This window comes from Etheostoma spectabile, chromosome 14, assembly GCF_008692095.1.
Source record: "Etheostoma spectabile isolate EspeVRDwgs_2016 chromosome 14, UIUC_Espe_1.0, whole genome shotgun sequence".
Taxonomy (NCBI): Eukaryota; Metazoa; Chordata; class Actinopteri; order Perciformes; family Percidae; genus Etheostoma; species Etheostoma spectabile.
The window spans coordinates 12,659,120-12,678,956 of record NC_045746.1 but is presented as its reverse complement, the minus strand read 5'-3'; the positions used below and the strand labels follow the sequence as shown (position 1 = coordinate 12,678,956).

General features: G+C 39.9%; 1 protein-coding gene and 1 pseudogene across 1 annotated transcript; both read left to right on the top strand.

The window, feature by feature from the left end:
* The first annotated feature begins 3,922 nt into the window (after positions 1–3,922).
* Positions 3,923–10,387, top strand: LOC116701445 (sodium-dependent neutral amino acid transporter B(0)AT1). The gene is made up of 12 exons (XM_032535154.1): positions 3,923–4,317; positions 5,205–5,345; positions 5,767–5,904; positions 6,045–6,226; positions 6,356–6,466; positions 7,023–7,135; positions 7,219–7,347; positions 7,451–7,607; positions 7,712–7,916; positions 8,000–8,159; positions 9,316–9,478; positions 9,611–10,387. Exons 1-12 carry the CDS (start codon positions 4,119–4,121, stop codon positions 9,818–9,820), a joined length of 1,908 nt encoding a protein of 635 aa, XP_032391045.1. The 5' UTR covers positions 3,923–4,118; the 3' UTR covers positions 9,821–10,387.
* Positions 10,388–11,286: 899 nt separating this feature from the next.
* LOC116702007 (sodium-dependent neutral amino acid transporter B(0)AT1-like) lies at positions 11,287–17,472 on the top strand (annotated as a pseudogene).
* The last annotated feature ends 2,365 nt before the right edge of the window (positions 17,473–19,837 follow it).

Sequence of the window (19,837 nt, the reverse complement as noted above, 5' to 3'; positions counted from 1 at the left end):
TCTATCTATCTATCTATCTATCTATCTATCTATCTATCTATCTATCTATCTATCCAGGAGCTACTGCTTGTAGTTTCTCGCAGAAGAAAAGCATGAATATCAGCAAAAAATGCAAGGAGTGGTGTAATGCATGCCTTTACCTTTGCACACCCAAGGGACACCTAAATGAGTATTTACAAAGTTTTAGTTTTTCCTAACAAATAATGTGTGAGCAAATGATTCTAGCCAACTTCTTTACTCTTGTCTGTAATCTCACATTTTCAGTAGGTTCTTAAATCTTCTCAATGGGTTGCTTATTAACAGTTCCTAATGCACATTTAACCTCAGGTTGGATACAAATCCACTAAATTGGTTCTTCCAAGCCCTGGACTTGCTTGAAGATTGGATCACCTCTCATGAGGACCTGGAGAGGGTGGAACAGGAGAAGGCAGGAGACAACAAAGCCTAGTATCTGCTCACCAGTGTGGGCTTCTGCGTGGGACTTGGCAACACTGTTGCTTGCTCTGTAGGAAACTACTAGAACTGTTGGGACCTACTCTATATGTAAAGTGTCTTGAGATAACTCTTGTTATGACTTGATACTATGAATAAAATTTAATTGAATTGAACATCTGGAGGTTCCCTTACTTGTCAAAGCACAGGAGGAGGTAGGCTGTGTGGCAACATGAGAAATGTCTGTGAAAAAAGCATTATAATGCAAGTTTCTTTAAATAAGAATGTTATATCGAAATAATCCTAATTGAATAGTTATAATCAGTATTAAATGAAATGCTTTGATTCTGAAAATTTAGGCTGTTAAAAAAACACATTAAAATGGTGTGTATGTCTAAAGTGTTAATTGGTCAGCCCTAAAATATAAATAATGTTATGTTAGGATCACTTGTGTTCATAATTCATCAAAACTTCTTCAGTTAGATGCATGTAGTTTGTGTTATAGGCACAGGATTCTGGTGTTGATTTGGATGAAACACAAACTGAAGAAATACGTAGTGAGCAAACATACTCCATTATCCAAAGTGGCACCAATAAAATGAAAGCACGATGCATCATTATGATCCATATGTCTGCACTTTAAGTGATTAAGGTTAAATATTAACTTGTAGAGGTGAAGCTAGAATGTCAATTTTACAGCAAATAACCACTGATGTGTCATGTGGCCATTTATGAGCTTGGAAGTTTGAAAATACCAATGGCAGTGGAGAGAAGAAACAAGTAATATTGGAAAACCGGCTTTGAGGCTTTGAACCCTTGGCTGTGAAAGGGGTATCATGTGACATGTCAACATAAACATGACCTTAGCTGAGGTGGAAGTTGTCTGGGAGGTGCTCACATATCACCATCACTTATCAGACAAACCAGCATAGCTCCAGTTATCAAACATTAACTTATCAGCCAGAGCAACACAGATCAAGTCAAGTAGAACTGAAAATTTCCCCAGTTGGGCAATAGATTTTGCACCAGTGGCAACTACACAGGATAAACAGAAAATACAATAATAGCAACAACTAAAAAAGGAACCAGAAGGCAGGGAGGGTCTGAAACTCAGGGCAGGGTGGAGAGGGTGGGTGCTGTCAGACAGAATGGATTCTGCTTCCTTTAACAACTGTTGAAAGAAACCAGTATATGAAACCAGTATAGTAACGTTACATATGGGAATAACATTGTAAAATGTTAATATAAGTACATCAAATAAATTAAATCTGTAACATGTCCAAAACCTTTTCATAAAACTAAATCTATTTTGAACATCCTAATATCAACTAATTAACTCTGTGAGGCTACTTGAGGACAGCTGTACTTTGATCAATATGCTGTTAACGTCAGCATGCTAACATGCTCACATGCTCACAATGACAATGCTTAACATGCTGATGCTTAGTAAGTATAATATAGTAAGTAAGTATAATATTTACCAAGTTCACCACATACATTTGCTAATTAGACTTAGACTTAGACTTAGCTTTATTAATCCCTTTGGGATGACTCCCGCAAGGAAATTAAAGTTACCAGCATCCGATACAGCACGAGAAAGAGAAAATAAGAATACATTACAAGAAACACAATGATAATGATAAGCACTCAACACAATGATTAGCACTCAACATAAAGTACAGATGAGGCTGATTTGTATGTTAACACAATAAAATGTTGACCTGATGATGGTGGAGGATAAAAAAAGTCATTGGATTACCAAAGAGAATCTGTTCATCCAGCTACCTCTGTGACACTAAAGTTAAGCCGGAGCTGTTCTTCAGGAGCGTCTACATATTACTCTTGAGTTGTTGACATTTTACCACTGAGAGCCTCAGAAACACAATCTGACAATCTACCTGTAGTGGAATTGAATAGCCCATAGGCCTCAAGATGTCAGAAACTCTACCTCAACAATTTAAAGTAATCATTCATATAACAATCATAATTTGATGTGTGGTTCAGATTTTACACTTCAGGTGTTTTAGATGTTTGCTATCTAAAAGGAAATCCTGACAGCAACTGAACTTTCAGCCCTGAGCCAACTTTATCAGCAGTGTTGTGCTGTGGGAAAGAAATTATTGACCAATTTCATGTGTTGACATGTTGTAAAGAATATTAACGATCACACACATGGTTGCAGTAAACAAGGTGCTAACGTGTACAGGTCTTCTATCCGATCCAGTTGTCCAAGCTTATGTTCCTGTGTACAGGGCCTTTATGATCCCCTTTCTTATCCTGCAACTCCTGCAGGGGATCCTGTTATGAAATTTGGTGGTTCGATCCCTGGCCCTGCACTCCCATGTCGAAGTGTCTTTAGCCAAGACACTGAACCCAGAGTTGCCCCTGATGCTGCGCCATCGGAAGGTAAATGTGCGTTGCCCCTGATGCTGCGCCATCGGAGGGTAAATGTGCGTGAGTGTTTATCTGATGAGCAGGTGGCACCTTGTACAACAGCCTCGGCCACAGTGTATAAAGGTGTGAATGGTGAACGGTTCCTGTACTATGTAAAAGCGCTTTGAGACTAGAAAAGCGCTATATAAGAACAGTCCATAAACAGAAATCTGGTTAAGGGCAAATGTAGATGAAATTTGGAGGATACACATATAATGATATCTTCATGGACATCCTTAAAATAGTCGTTGATATGACTGCTATCACCACCATCAGCATACACCACAATGCCAACACAGGTCTTTCCTTGGTTAATGATTGCATTTGAAAGGAACACTGATAAGATTAATATGCACTCTGAATTGCTTAACAATTACACTGCAAGAAACGTGGTATGATGTTACTTATCTGTTATATCTGTTACATTTAAATAACAACTCAAATAGTCAACATTAGCATGGTTGAGCATTTAAATATCAAACCTGAGAGAATGTGGACTACATCTAGCTGTACTGACTGAAATTATATGCTTGTAAATCCCTATGCAATAAAACATGGATCTGATTTCTCAAGGACTTTAAATAGTGTTACCTGATTGTTCAGATAAGCTATAGTATGATGAGAAACGTGATGCCTCTGACTGTGTTTCATTATTTATTTCAATGTCATACAAAGTGAGACCAAAAATGTCTTTGGATATGTTTGTTAACCACAAAACAAAAACTTGTGGTCTTAAGAGGAGTGATATACTGTACTTAGTAAACAGCCAAAATAATGCTCCATAATAATGCGGCAGGTTCAGCTCCAACCTTTGCTGCATGTCATTCCCCCACCGCCCTCCCCTTTCATGTCTTCTGGGCCTAAAAATCCCGAAAAAAAAAAAAAAAGCTCAGTTTTCCTCACAAAGTCATGAATACCCTACTCATCTTTCAGGGAAATGTGTTGGGGGAGGCACCTTATGTGATATACTAACCATTATCTAGGAGGGTCCACCCCTTTCCACTTAACCTTGCTGACATTACATTATACGATACAGGTTGTAATTAGCTAATGATAACTGTGGGTTAGGTGCCATAGGTTGCAGTAAATACCTCAGTGCCTTTCTTCGGAACGTACAGTAGTGGTAAGGTACTCAGAGAGAGACAGTCCATGGATAATCAGTAACAGCTTCCACAGAGGAGACTGAATGAGAAGGAAGACTCAACAGCTATATTGACAATTTCTGAGTCCAGTGAAATTTACAAGAAGCCGCTATGAAGCTGAAGTTGCCAAACCCAGGATTGGATAACCGGATCCCCTCTCATGAGGACCTGGAGAGGATGGAGAAGGAGGAGGCGGGAGACAGGCCCAAATGGGACAACAAAGCCCAGTATCTGCTCACCTGTGTGGGCTTCTGTGTGGGACTTGGCAACGTTTGGAGGTTCCCTTACCTGTGTCAAAGCCATGGAGGAGGTAGGCTGGGATGAGACTGGGTGTGCGTTTAAGATGGCAGAAAATTAGAAGTGTGTATGAATTAAGGATTTAAATTTGTCTTTACCTGTCGTCCGTAACTTGGCTGGGCTTTTTAAAAAAATTATATCAAGGATATAACATCCAAAATTTTATTAGTGGATTCTAACACATTAACTGACACATTTGAAAGAATGTATTCATTAAAACAGCATATTTTAATATATAAAATAAGCTTTTTTCTACAAAAATGTTGGAAATCTCATCTATGTTTAAAAGAGCATTTGGATGTTTATAGATTCAGTAGGTGTAGCACAGTCAGACTGTCTGAATTTTGCCCTATTTGCACCAAACTATTACCAGGGGATCTCGTGTGATTTAGATATTGTCCCCGTAAGACAAATGCATTCAGGATTCAATACACACAAGACTATTAATATCACACAACTTCTGTGTATGGCAAAATAGGCAGTGGAATTTTAACGTGACAAAAAAAAGTCATGGCAGATTTGTACAGGATTAAGATGACGACTTCCAAAATGACAAATTAAAAGAGGTCCCCAGGTATTACTAGTCCTGTGCAAATTAAATGCCTGTTTTTCAAACAATGAATCCCTAAAATTATTACAAACTTTGGTACACATTGAAACTGCTGGAATTTTTCCTTTACTTTCAAAAAACTTTATCGCTATGTAAAAATGTATGTGTAAGTCTTTTTCATGGTTTATTGAGTACTGCAGGTAATAAAACGTGTACCATGCTTTTTCCGGTTAATGGGTGTCTTTATGGGCGGAGTTATGAGAATAAGGTCAACTGCTGAATATTTATTTACCATCTTTAAAGCAACACATTACTAACTCCTCATGACAATGTGAATGTTGTACTTCTAGGAGCGTTTATGATCCCATTCCTTATCCTGGTGGTCCTGGAGGGAATCCCACTGCTGCACCTGGAGTTTGCCATCGGTCAGCGTCTGAGGAAGGGCAATGTGGGAGTGTGGAGATCAATCAATCCATACATGGGTGGAGTAGGTGCGTAAAAAAATAAAAGGCATGTACATTACGGTTGTGTTGCCCGGGGATGACAGAAATGTCGGTTTGTCCACCTTGGACTTTTAATTCTGTACCCAACATGATGAAATGTGATCACTTTGGTGAACAGTTTTCATTTAGTGCCATCATCAGATCAAAATATCACCAAATACCTTCAAAATCAGTGTTTTTTCCATCAGCCTCAGCTATACTTTGTGTTGACGGATTTTAGCATGCTAACATGCTAAACTAAGATGGTTGAACATGGTAAACATTATTTCTGCTTAACATCAGCATGTTAGCATGCCAACATTAGCGTTTAGCTCGTAGAACAGCTGTATAGCCTCACAGGACCGTTAGCATGGCTATAGACTCTTAAAAAAAGCACTACCACCAGACTAATTATTTACTTTTGTTACAGGCATTGCGTCCTTGCTTGTCTCATGTTTTGTGGGTTTGTACTACAACACCATCATGGCGTGGATCATGTGGTATCTCTACAACTCTTTTCAAGATCCTCTGCCTTGGAGCCAATGTCCTCTCAATGCTAACAGGACAGGTACAGTATGCCTACATACATGAGGAAATCTGTTACAAAGAATCCAAATAAAACCCACATCATCTGTACAGTTTGCATTGACATTTATTTCGAAGGCAGGTAAAGTTGCTCTTTGCCATCTGCTAATCTGCACTTTACAGGTGTAGTGGAGGAGTGTGCTCGGAGCAGCAGTGTCGACTACTTTTGGTACAGAGAAACTCTGAACACTTCAACAGCTATCGATGAGTCTGGAGGCCTGCAGTGGTGGATGGTGCTGGCCCTGCTGTCTGCCTGGACTGTGCTCTATGTCTGCTGCATTCGGGGCATTGAGACCACTGGAAAGGTCTGAAAGTCACATTACATCGGAATAATCTAATGCAAGAGCAATGCCTGCTTGCGTGCATTTATGGTCATTCTAATATACAGATACAGTACATCTTTGGCTTATTATGTATTTTTTTCCTTTGCTCAGGCTGTGTACATCACATCCACTCTGCCGTACGTGGTCCTCACAATCTTCCTTATCAGAGGACTGACTTTGAAAGGATCGGTAGATGGAATCAAGTTCCTCTTCACACCAGATGTAAGCACTGTTATAACACACCAACCAACACTTGGCAGAATGATTAATACAATTTTGGAAAACAGCTGGCCAACAGCTAAACCAGCAGTTTAGCTGTTGGCCAAAGATGATTTGATTTATTACATGCAAGTGGATGTTAAATGCTGAGTGAAACAAGGTTTTTAGTAGTGTAGCATTTTTTTAACATATATATTATAATATATATTAGTAGGCTAGTTGGTGTGATTTTGGCTATTGTCCTATTGTAGTTTTTGTATTAAAAGATCAGAAATTAGTGGGTGGGATTTGGGCTTGGTTTAAATAAGTACTTTTAAAAGCCTCATCCAGTTAGTTTTAATGATCTCACACAACAGTCAACCCGGAAGATCAGACTTGAGCTAAAACTATGATCATGGTGTACAGTACTATCACACATTAATAATTAACAATGGCCTGGTAAGTAGAAGTGTTTACTGTCAGCTCTATACAACATAAAATATCACAACAGGAAACAGTTAGCATAGGAATCCTGGATTAATTCTATTGTTAATATGAGCTTCTTTCTATCCTCTTTAAGGTAAAAGAATTAATGAATCCAGCGACCTGGTTGGACGCAGGTGCTCAAGTTTTCTACTCCTTCTCTCTGGCCTTTGGAGGGCTCATCTCATTCTCCAGTTACAACTCTGTTCAGTGAGTAACTGCCTAAATGGCACAGTAACACAATGAGTCTTCTTTTGTACATTTCTCCTCACATGATCATTATTGTCTATTAGCAACAACTGTGAGCAGGATGCCGTTCTCATCGCCATCATCAATGGCTGCACCTCAGTATACTCTGCCACAGTTATCTACTCCATCATCGGCTTCAGGGCCACGCAAAAATATGACGACTGCATAGGAGAGTAAGTTTGAATTGCGCAAAAAAGACATTAAAAAGCAATTTAGATTCACTATTAACTACTACACCATTAATACTGAACTCATCTCTCTTTGCTTTCATTTTAGCAACATCTTGAAGCTGATAAATGCCTACAACTATCCTGAAAACAGCATCACAGAAAGCAACTACAATGAGGTTCTGATCTACCTCAACCAGACAACTCCAGATATCCTTCAAGGATTACAATTACAGATCTGTGACATACAGACTTTCCTCAGTCAGGTCAGTATTGTTGGATAATTTGAAACAGAGTTTTGCTGTTTTCAGTCTTACTGAAATTATTTAGCAGAGGACCTATGGTTGAAATGTTTGGTGTACTGCTTCAGGGCGTAGAGGGAACAGGACTAGCCTTCATCGTGTTCACAGAAGCCATCATCAAAATGCCTGTTTCTCCTTTGTGGGCTGTCCTCTTCTTCGTCATGCTCTTCTGCCTCGGCCTTTCAACTATGTTTGGGAACATGGAGGGAGTGGTGGTTCCTTTGCAGGACCTAAAATTGCTGCCTCAAACTTGGCCCAAAGAAGTTTTCTGTGGTAATTTCTTGAAGTTCATATTCAATGTAAAATGTCAGGATAAAAACATTTGATGTAACCACTTTTTTGTATTGTTTTTTCAGGTCTGACTTGCTTAATTTCTTTCACTCTTGGGCTGATCTTTACAATGCGCTCTGGAAACTACTGGCTAGCTCTTTTTGACAATTTTGCTGGCTCTATCCCCCTTCTGGTCATCGGATTATCTGAAATGATAGCTGTTATATACGTCTATGGCGTAGATAGGTAAGTCTATCCAAGAAGGTACAGAGTAGCCAAGGTAGTGGCTGTTTAGTGCTAATCAGCTAACTGTTGACACACTAACATCATAACCTGACATGGTAAACATTATACCTGCTAAACATCAGGATTGCCACTACCCAATCCATACCGGAAACAGGATTTGTTCAGAGCACACACATCCATTGAACAATTTGGGTTTCTGATATGAATCGTGTGGTGACAAGGATTTAAGGTTAAAATATGCTTATTATTCTGCACTATATACAGTACAGGCCAAAAGTTTGGAACCACCTTCTCATTCAATGCATTTCCTTTATTTTCATGACTATTTGCATTATAATAATCACTGAAGGCATCAAAACTATGAATGAACATATTTGGAATTATGTACTTACAAAAAAGTGTGAAATAACTGAAAACACGTCTTGTATTGTAGTTTCTTCAAAGTAGCCACCCTTTGCTCTGATTACTGCTTTGTACACTTTTGGCATTCTCTTGATGAGCTTCAAGATAGCTGTTATGGCATATAGACAGATTTTTATTTTTAAAGGCCATGCCCCCTGATAAAGTTCCCTCTGCAATTGGAATTAAAATAGCCCCATATCATCACATACCCTTCACCATACCTAGAGATTGGCATGGTATTTTTCAGTTAGCTTTATCAGGATGCATAGTGTCCTGAATCCATGAAATAACTAGCCTTTAAAAATAAAAATCTGCCAGCCTCTATGGGAATTCAACATAGGGGTGTGTATTCTCATGCACACCCCTATGTTATGTTAATACACTGTATTTTTATGAAGAACCTTTTTTTTTTACTAACAATACATTTTTCATTCACAATGAAAATCTGTGTCCATAAAGGTTGGATTTTCCTAAATGTTTTGAATTAAGGCATTAAGATCACTTTCCAAAACAATGTTTTTTATTCCTCTTTTTAATCAACTTTAGCATTGGTGTGTACACTTATGCTACAGTCTACAGTCTCTATGTAAGGTTTTCCTTGAGGTTACTAAAGTAACAAAGTGGATTTTTAGTCCAGTAATACAAGCCACACAGGCTGCTTTATTTACTGTATCTAAAACTAGGACAAGGCTGTCTTTTATGGCTGCTTTGATAAACACACTCAGCTGACATTATGTCTCCCTCTTCCAAACAGGTTTAACAAGGACATTGAGTTTATGATCGGCCACAAGCCTAATATCTTCTGGCAGGTGACATGGAGGTTTGTCAGTCCAGTCATTATGGTCATCATCTTGGTTTTCTACTTTGTAACCCAAATCACCAATAATCTCACTTATTTGGTGTGGGACGAGGAGTCGGTAAGTGTGCAAGCTTAAAGACCTTTTTAGCTGCATTATCGATGGTGGTAGAAATCCAACTTTTTCATTTCAGACCTCTTGTGTGTCGCACCTTGGCGTATATTTTAACGTTTTTCTTCGCTCTGGCCACAGGCGAGCTTTCCCATCCTCGAACCACGTTCGTTTCCTCCCTGGATCAACGTCATCATCTTCATCCTGGCTGGATTTCCCAGTTTAGCCATCCCACTGGTCGCCCTCTTCAAATTCATCCAGAAGAAATGCTGCAAGCAGAAAGACAACAGTTACGACACAGTGGACACTATCTCTGCCAAAATACAAATGAATGACAAAATGAAGTTTTAGATAGCTTTTACTTATATTTAATAACTAAATATTTAATAATAAAATATGGATATGAAATAAAATATAGACTTGTTTTATTGTCGTTTGTATAATATGCTTATGCCTTTTATTTCTTCCTCATGCCTTGTACAATGACAGAACATTAGTGACTAATCACTTTTATCTGTGAAAAGTATTTTCTGTAAAATAATGTCATTTTGAAAAAGAGATCGTTGTTTGCTTTACTTGCTGTACTATTGTGATATGAGTTTCTTGCTGTGCCATGTTTAACATGTGTGTGTGTTGTAAGGTTTGCCAACTGTCCCATATACGGGATCGTTCTGTTTAAAAACAAAAGCAGTGACCATTACCCAATCAATACGGGATGTGACTTGTCCCGTATTTTCGAGCACACCCTACTCTAATGCTTACGCTACATTTACACATGCTTGAAATGACATGAGAAATAATAAAACTACAAGAGTTTCACGAGAGATAGTGGAGAAGTATTAAATCAGTATTCACGGAGGAGGTCTGTCACTCAATGTCATTGTTGCCCCGGTTACAGAGATTCAGACGTGCCTTTTTTAATAAAAAGGTCTGCCTGTAAAAAGAAAGAACATTTTAGACAAGCTAACTGGCTGTTGGCTGTACATACATATTTAGCACAAATATATGAGAATGATATCAAAATGTGTAACTCTCTGTTTCCAAAAAATGTGTTACTATTCTTTTACAGTATTGTAAGTTGACAAAATTGCATGTGTCTAAGTAAACAAAAATAATGTTTATTTTTATTGTAAATAACAATACAGGCCTAATTCTTGCATCAGACCATTTTGTGTTATTTGAGATATTTGGCATATTGTGTGGCCTACAGGATTGTAAATTTTTTTTTAATGTGTGGGTACAGCGCTGCACTTACACAGCCATAAATGGTCAGTTTATGATCTGTTAAAAATCCTCTCTCCAGTTCAGACTTAAGAGCAAAATGAAGTGGTTACTATTTGAAGAAATGCATGCTATGAAAATAAATCATGCGGAATATCATGAGATCACAAGTGCTTTTCAGGATTTTGCCTGGCAACAGTTGCAAAGAGGCACACATATGAATTTGTTAAAAGAACAAATACAATCTCTTGTGTAATACGGTCTTAACACTGACAATGCTTTTTGAATAACCCCTTTAAAATAAAAAAACTTGAATAACACATTACCAAAGAAATGTGTATCTTTCTGTTAGACAAAGGAGGCCACGCACCATGTGATCATACTTAATAATTACTTTTTGTATTGGTTACTTTTTGTAGACTGGCAAAATTTTTTTATAATTGACACATACTTATTTTTTGAATAACTGACTGGTTGCTCACACTGTTCAGCAGACAAAAGTACAAAGTGTGCCTTCCTTGGCTAATCTGTCACCAACAACAGATAATAAAAAGTAAAAGATCATAAACTTGTTTCAACATTGCTGAGTCCCTCCGTATTCGGATAACACGTTTCTACCACGTTCCTCGCAAAGCGTTCAACCGTAGCAGACACTACTTCTCTACTTCGGTACACATGTAGGCACCATGCGACTGGTACTTCCTAACCCAGGGCTGGATCTCCGGATCCCTAACTATGAGGACCTGGACAGGATGGAGAAGGAGGAGGCTGATGGCAGGCCCAAGTGGGACAACAAAGCCCAGTACATCTTAACCTGTGTGGGCTTCTGCATTGGGCTCGGTAACGTGTGGCGATTCCCTTACTTGTGTCAAAGTCATGGAGGAGGTAAGACAAAAAGATGTTAAAAAGACAATTAAAGTGGAGGTAAACAGGAGAATAAGGATCATAAGGATCTTGTGTGAGTGTATGGCATTCTGTGGTGTATCTGATCCATAGACTGTATGTATATTGAATCATTTTATATTGACGGTCTATGATCTGATCTATAATGAATAAACTAACTTAACCATTTCCTTTTTCAATAAGGTCAGTGGTTAAGGTGTAAGGGAAATAAATCACTATTTTATGGCTACTGTAGAAGATAGCGTCATGTAATTTGCATGAAGTTGTATTAATGATTCTCAAGAGTAAGACTGAAAGACTCTTCTGTGACTCTTTCTGTGATTTGTTAACTAGAAGATTCAAGGCCATACAGTTAAAACCACTGTCCATTGTCCACGTCATGGACCATATGTGGATCCAAACAACATCAACGTCACTGCTGCTGTAGCCTAAAATTGCACGTTTTTTACTATACCAAAACCACAAAGGAAACCTGTGTTGTCTTAAAGAGTGCAACACAGCAAACCACCTCTGATACATTCACTTTGTAACCAAGAACATGAGATCTCCCTCCAGGCACTTGCAGAATTCAGAGATATTTATATCTCAGAGAGAAAAAAGGAGTGTGCCATTTCACCTTTCAATGATGTCCTGAATGTCATGTTGACATTTTTTATGCATAGAATTAAAAAAAAATTCTAACCTACCAACTGCTTATCACATACATTTTTCAGGTGCCTTTTTGATTCCCTACATGATCCTGCTGGTACTGGAAGGAATGCCTCTCCTGCTGCTGGAGTTTGCCATCGGCCAGCGTCTCAGGAAAGGCAGCGTGGGAGTGTGGAGGGCCATCAGCCCTTATCTGACTGGTGTTGGTATGTAAAATAGGCTCTAAAAAATAAAAAGAGACCCCCTGGCACCACATTCACACATAAGCGGGGCTTTGAATTTGTGAGTGTGATTGGTACAATATACAGTGTTGTCCTAAAATCAATCAATCAATCAAAATTTATTTATATAGCACTTTACAGCAACCAGCAGGTATCCGAAGTGCTTAACAGAATGACAAAAAAAAACATCACTTGTGACCCGCTAGAAGTGTGTGGCGTTGTCTGTACCATGCACCCTGTTCCTTCTATAATTTGAGTGTTGTGTTTACAATGAGTAAGCAATATTCAGTACAAATATTACACATTTAATGATTCTGTCCTACTCAGGTATAGCCTCCATGCTGGTGTCCTTATTGATTGGACGGTAATACAAACAGTAATAGCCTGGATCTTGTGGTATCTCTTCAATTCTTTTCAAGACCCGCTGCCTTGGACCAGTGTCCTCTCAATGACAATGGGACAGGTAGGTAGGTTGACCATACACATTTTCCGCTCATATGCTAACAAAGCCAACCAAATTGTATGTTGTTGTGATTTGTTGCTCTTCAGGATTTGTACCAGAGTGTCAACAAAGCTCCTCTGTAGATACTATTTCTACAGGGACACTAATAGTTCGGCCTCTATAGCGGACTCTGGAGGATCCAGTGGCCCAAGTACTCTGCCTGTTAACTGCCTGGACAGTCATTGCAATCTGCTGTATAAGAGCGGCACGCACTTCAGGCAAGGTTTGTTGAACTTTAGGGATTGACCATTAGCTAAGCCCCCACCTCGTAGTTAGGCCTGCCAAACTTTTGTTCACCAAAGAACTTTACAGTGACAACCATGGATGTGTTATTGAACCGGATACGTCTCCCACTCAGCCTTGTTCAAATTTTGTGTCCACTAGTGGTATTGCAACTAAAAACTCCTGCGTCCCAAATGCATTTTCCCAAAATACCACTGTTAAAAACGAGACGTCTGTGACGACTGTTGACAAAAAAACCTCAAGCTATCAACTTGGTCAATATTAAGCCATGGGGGTTTTTAGAAGGTGTGGATCTGGTTGCCTCTCCACCGGCTCTTCTGAATGTAAGCAAATTTGTGCTCTTGTGTCTATCTTTTGTTAAGTATTGGTTGCTTTTTGTGGTTGCGTTGGGATGAACATGTGGCTACGAGTTGCTCATCAGGACAGGGAAAAAAACTTGCCAGCTTCTGCTGACTCTGCTAACCTGGCCGGTCAAGGTTTTCAAATGTAGCAACACATCAGAGTAACACAGGAAAAGGTAAAGAAGATGAGCACGGCTACATTACGACCAAATGGAGAATCAAGACCATCTCTGTGTCTATATCAACATTAGAGGCTCTCCGAGTCAAGCGTGGAAGAATTCAACACTGACTGCAATTATGGATCTTCTTGTAGATCCTGGAAAACCAGACGGCGCTGTCACACTGTCTTTTTAAGCCTCCCTCTCGAAAAAAACAACAATTAAAAAGTCTACTCTGATTTATTCTGGGGTTTGCATCTGCGCTTTAACCATGTGCATGTGTCACTGTCCATGTGCATTAGTGGAAGACTGTAACAGCACTGTAGCAACACTTTCTCCCAATATTTAGTAATTGTGACATCACAAACTGCAGAAGTCTGACGGCTTGTTTAAAGGCACCGTTTCTGAATAAGGGCTGTGTGATTTCTCCATGAATTGAGCATTTTGATACTTTCACCATAGTTATATAGCACCTCAACCTGTTTATAATCAATAAAGACTTGAAATATTACTATTTACAAATGGACCTTTTACTGGAAAATCCAAAACTTGACAGGCGGGCCTCTGTGCCTAGTTATGGTTGCTAAGCAATTGCCCAATTTTTGGGGAGGGTTTAGCAAATTGGCAATTATTATACATTTTTTACAAAACGTCGATCTAATGTCCATTATTAATAATTATATTTTTTCTGTCTGACCAGGCAGTGGATGTCACAGCCATCCGCCTTAACTAGTGCTGGCCATCTTCTGATCCGAGGATGACTCTTAAAGGTGCCCTGACAGAATAAAGTTCCTCTTCACACCAGGAGTATATTGTTTCAAATGTTAAGAAAAAAGAAGTTGTATCTCATAGGTCAAAGCCAAGTACCATCTATGCCTTACTCTTGCAGGTTGACGAGTTGATGAACCCAACCACTGGCTGGATGCAGGTGCCCAGGTCTTTTATGCCTTTGGTGTGGGGTGGGGAGGCCTCATCTCCTTTCAAGTACAACCGTTCAGTAAGGACATGAGTCAGATTTACATCCAATACATTGCACATTTTAACAAATGACTGGCAAAGAAAGTTGGCAAGAGCAACAGAGAATGAATGCTTCTTTCCATCCACTACCGCTATGTGAGTTGGTCCCTAAGATAAGCAGGAGGCGAAGCCAATTCTTCAGTCAGGAAACAATTATACACTTATAAAAAAAAAAAAGCATAAAAACCCGGCGATTGGAAACGCGGCAATTATTATTGAAAAAACGGAAGTAGCCATTCTCAGACCCAAGGTTAACAGTGTTTTTTGCTTTTTTTCCCCAAGCAACAACTGCATGCAAGATGCTGTGATCCTGTCAGTCGTAACTGGCTCACCTCAATCTATACGCCACAGTCACATACAATTCATCTGGCTTCAGGGCCACAGAGAAATATGACAACTGTATCAGTGAGTGAGTAGTCACAGTACATGGGTTTTAATGTTTTGGAATAGAGTAGTCCTAAAATTAACTGAAACATGTGAGGATACATGGTCTTATATACAGTTATTATTATATTCACACACTTATAGACTCACAGTATTGGTTGATGTTACCATTTCTCCTGGAAGGTCTTTAGTAGGTTTCGTATACCAAAGTTTGAGCCATGCTAGCAGGGTGGCTCTAGCTACATTTGGGAATGCATTTTGCCATGGAATAAGGTCTGTGGGTGTTGTTCCCCATCTTTTACATTGGACTTACACAAGGAAGGGGGTAGGAGGAATGATTCCAGCAACCAGTTGTCTCTTATAGAGTCAGTATTAGTAAGTGAGTGTATCAAGATGGACTTAAAAAATATAAAAATTCATCTTTTTATTCTTCAGTTACTAATCTTTGACACATTTTCTCCCTAGTAACATCATGACATTATTAAATGCATATGACCTTCCTGAAGACAGCATCTCTACAAGCAACTACGACACAGCCTTTCATCATCTCAACAGCTCCTCTCCTGATATTATTCTCGGATTGGACATCAAAATCTGTGACCTGCAGACACTTCTCAGTGAGGTGACTGTTTTGATCAATCTCTGTCAGATTCCATGTTGTGATTGTATTTTGCTCCTAACTGCATTATGACTAATGTGCTGTACAGGGAGTGGAGGGAACAGGTCTGGCCTTCATTGTGTTCACAGAAGCCATCGCCAAGATGCCTGGTTCTCCAGCCTGGTCTGTCCTCTTTTTCATCATGCTTCTGTGCTTGGGAATCTCAACCCTGTTTGGCAACATTGAAGGAGTGGTGGTCCCACTGACAGACCTGAATGTGTTTCCTAAAAAATGGCCCAGTGAAGCACGGACTGGTAACTTGGGTTTAAAATCCAATTCAATCAATTCCTTAGTTTTTCCATTCCCAATGAAACATCTTTGGCGTTTGTCTTAGGTTTGTATTTTGACAAAGGCTCTCTTGTTTTTGTGAACGTGCATTTCAGGAGTAACATGTGCTATCGCCTTCATCATCTCCCTCCTGTTTGCGCAGCATTCAGGGATCTATTGGGTAACTCTCTTCGACAACTTTGCTGGATCTGTTCCACTTCTGACTATTGGTTTCTTTGAGATGATAGCTGTTGTATACATCTATGGCATAGACAGGTTGGTGCTTATTTAAAGTATTTTAGCAACACATTGGCCATCTGGGTTTGCTTTCTTCATCTTGATACTTGATATAGAATAAGCTTACAGCATTATCATTATCATGCTGTGCCAGTTCCTGAGCTTTTTTATTCAAAGCTTTATGGAGATGGTTAACCTATTTAAGTCCTGTGTAACAGCGAGGGCTTAGTTACATATTTCAAAACTTTTCCAAAACTAATTAAAACCCTCTTGTGTTGCAGGTTCAATGAGGACTTGGAGTTCATGGTTGGACACAAGCCCTCCATCTTCTGGCAGGTTACATGGAGGTTCATCAGTCCTCTAATTGTTCTGGTGATTTTAGTTTTCTACCTGGTGACACGAGTCCAAGAGGAGCTCACCTACTTGGTCTGGGATCCCAACTCTGTAAGCACAAAGTGCTGTTATCAGCTAATATGTCATCCTAAACATCCCTTCTTTATGTTGCCTTTATCTCCAATGTTCACTCATTGCAAACTACACAAATGATATCACAGGCTAAACATTTTAAGGTAAATGTTGTTCCTCTGTGTTTAAGCCAACACATTCTCACTCCCACTTGGTCAGATGCCTTGGGCGTTGTTATTGACACTAAAAGTCTCCTTTAGCGTCAGATCTAAATGCGCTTCATCTAAATGTGCTGGGACAGGACTATTGTCATCAGTATTGACGCAGTTAGGTGGTTGGGTTTAGGGAAAGATTGCAGATGGGCTTATAAGAGATGTGTTTCAGTGACACAATGGACAAGAACGGGACAGTTGGGTTTAGGAAAAGATCGTGGGTGGGGTTATAAAATGCACGTTTCTGTGAGACGCGTGACACAAACCCTTGTTTTTTTGTGCTTTACAGGAGGAGTTCCCATCTCTGGCATCAGTACCATACCCGTCATGGATCTACGTGATCATCTTTCTACTGGCAGGAGTCCCCAGTCTGGCGGTGCCTGTATATGCATTATGTAAGCTGGTCTATGTTTGCTGTAAGAAAAAATAAAATCAATGTCCCAAACTGTTGAAAAGTCATATGTTTTCAGAATACCACAAAATGCAAGACTCTTAAAGCACAATACTGATGTTTTATTTAGGCACTTTGGTAAACTGCTTAAACTAAACTGCTCATGTTTTGTGCAAATTTATTTCTGCTGTATCAATATACTGAACTTACTCATTGCACTAATTGGCCTGCTGAATTGCTTTCTTGTTTTATTGGACCTTTTTAGACTAGGAGACAAGCAGAATACAGTTTTCCATCCATCCAAGTTTAATACCCGTTTATGAGGTGGCCCTGCGAGCTCAAAACACTGCAAATCAAGAAAACACATGCAAATAGACAAAATATAAGCAAATTTAGAAAACATCTTCACCAATTTGACAACATATGAGCAGCATTTAGAAAGAAAAGCTGCAAAATGAGAAAACAACCAAATACAGAAACTGTTGAGGAGCTTCATCATTTTGTGTGACAAAAATATGACATACTTAGCAGTGGTTCCCAACATGGGGTTTGGGCCCCCCTCATGAAGCACCAAAGATCACAAGGGGCGAGGCTTTGTCTTCTCTAAGGTTGTCAAATTTACATCTGCACATATTAACTTAAATCATGATATCACACTTACTTGATAATTTAAACAAAAGTCTATGTATAAAATCAATTTAAAAGGATAAATTTTTTATAGTCACTCAAAAAAGTAGAAGTAGAAGGCCAAACACCTCTAGGATCAGCGCTCAGTTTTGTTTGGTCAGCTAGCTCATCTTCGTTTTTCTGTAGTCACTTTTTATGAAGTGAAGCACTTTTCTGTCTTCTCCTGGAGAAGATAAAGGGACAAGGTTTGCAACAGGAGAATGGGAATGGAGAGATATTTAATTCTTAATAGAGCTGGGCAGATTTAATTATTACTATGTTATCACTATAATTATTATTACTTCAACATTTTGAAGTAATAATAATGTTAGTGTAAACACTAAAATGAAAAGTGTAAACACTATAACTTTATGTTGCAAGGTGTTACTGAAGCAAAGCCATGTCTGGAATAAGTAAAAGTGCCAATGACTGTTACGAGTCGAAAAGAGCCAGTGGTGAGTGGTGGGTGCGCTAGAAGAAACAGGCGTCAGACGGGAAACATGGAAGGTGGGATGAATCCAAAGACCCGGAAGAAGCTTGAGGCAAACAGCACATGGGTTAATGACCGACTCAACCTCAAATGGGCCAATGAAGCGAGGGGCCAACTTTTTAGAGGTACCACTGAGGGGAATCTCCTTAGAGCTGAGCCATACCTTCTGGCCAGGTCTGTACACAGGAGCAGAAATGCGATGGCGGTCGGCCATCCGCTGGTTGTGTTCCCGTGTTCGGAGAAGAGCCTGCCGAGCCTCCCTCCATATACACCGCATCTTGCAGTAGTGATGTTGAACGGAGGGAACTGTGATCTCCGACTCCTGAACAGGAAAGAGAGGAGGAGGAGAATAGCTCAGAGAAAGCAGGTAAGGGAAGGTTAAGCATGTAAGGGAATTGTGGGCGTATTCAATCCAAGTGAGTTGTGAACTCCAGGAGCTGGATTGCCGGCGCACACCCATTGTATAGCCTAATCGAGCCTGTGACAAAGTCCATGGAAATATGCGACCAGGTACAGGTAGGGGATGAAGATGGCCAGTCAGGGGCATTTGAGACACCTTGCCCCTGGCGCAGATGGTACAGACCCCGACAAACTCCCGTATGTCCAGCCATGGAGGGCCACCAGAAATGCCTCCGAAAGAGGGAAAAAGTGCAAGACACGCCCGCGTGACAGGAAAACTTGGGGGCGTGTCCCCACTGGAGGACCTGGGAGCTGGCAAAATCAGGAACAAACATGCACCCTGGCAGGCCACCACCGGGGTCAGGGTTAGTACGGAGTAATTGTCTTACTATAGCAGGGAGGGTTGGTTCTCCACACTGGGCTTGTTATGTGAAACTACATACAATAATTGTGCAGGTGACAACAGGAGGGGGGTGTGTCGAGGAGATCCAGTGGTGAGTGCAGTGCGCTCTCCAGAGCGTGTCCAGTGAGTAATATGTTAATGTACACTCACCTAAAGGATTATTAGGAACACCAGTTCAATTTCGCATTAATGAAATTATCTAATCAACCAATCACTTGGCAGTTGCTTCAATGTATTTAGGGGTGTGGTCCTGGTCAAGACAATCTCCTGAACTACAAACTGGGCCGGTCTGAGTATTTCACATCTTCTGAGTTACTGGGATTTTCACGCACAACCATTTCTAGGGTTTACAAAGAATGGTGTGAAAAAGGAAAAACATCCAGTATGCGGCAGTCCTGTGGGCGAAAATGCCTTGTTGATGCTAGAGGTCAGAGGAGAATGGGCCGACTGATTCAAGCTGATAGAAGAGCAACTTTGACTGAAATAACCACTCTTACAACCGAGGTACGCAGCAAAGCTTTTATAAAGCCACAACACGCACAACCTCGAGGCGGATGGGCTACAACATCAGAAGACCCCACCGGTTACCACTCATCTCCACT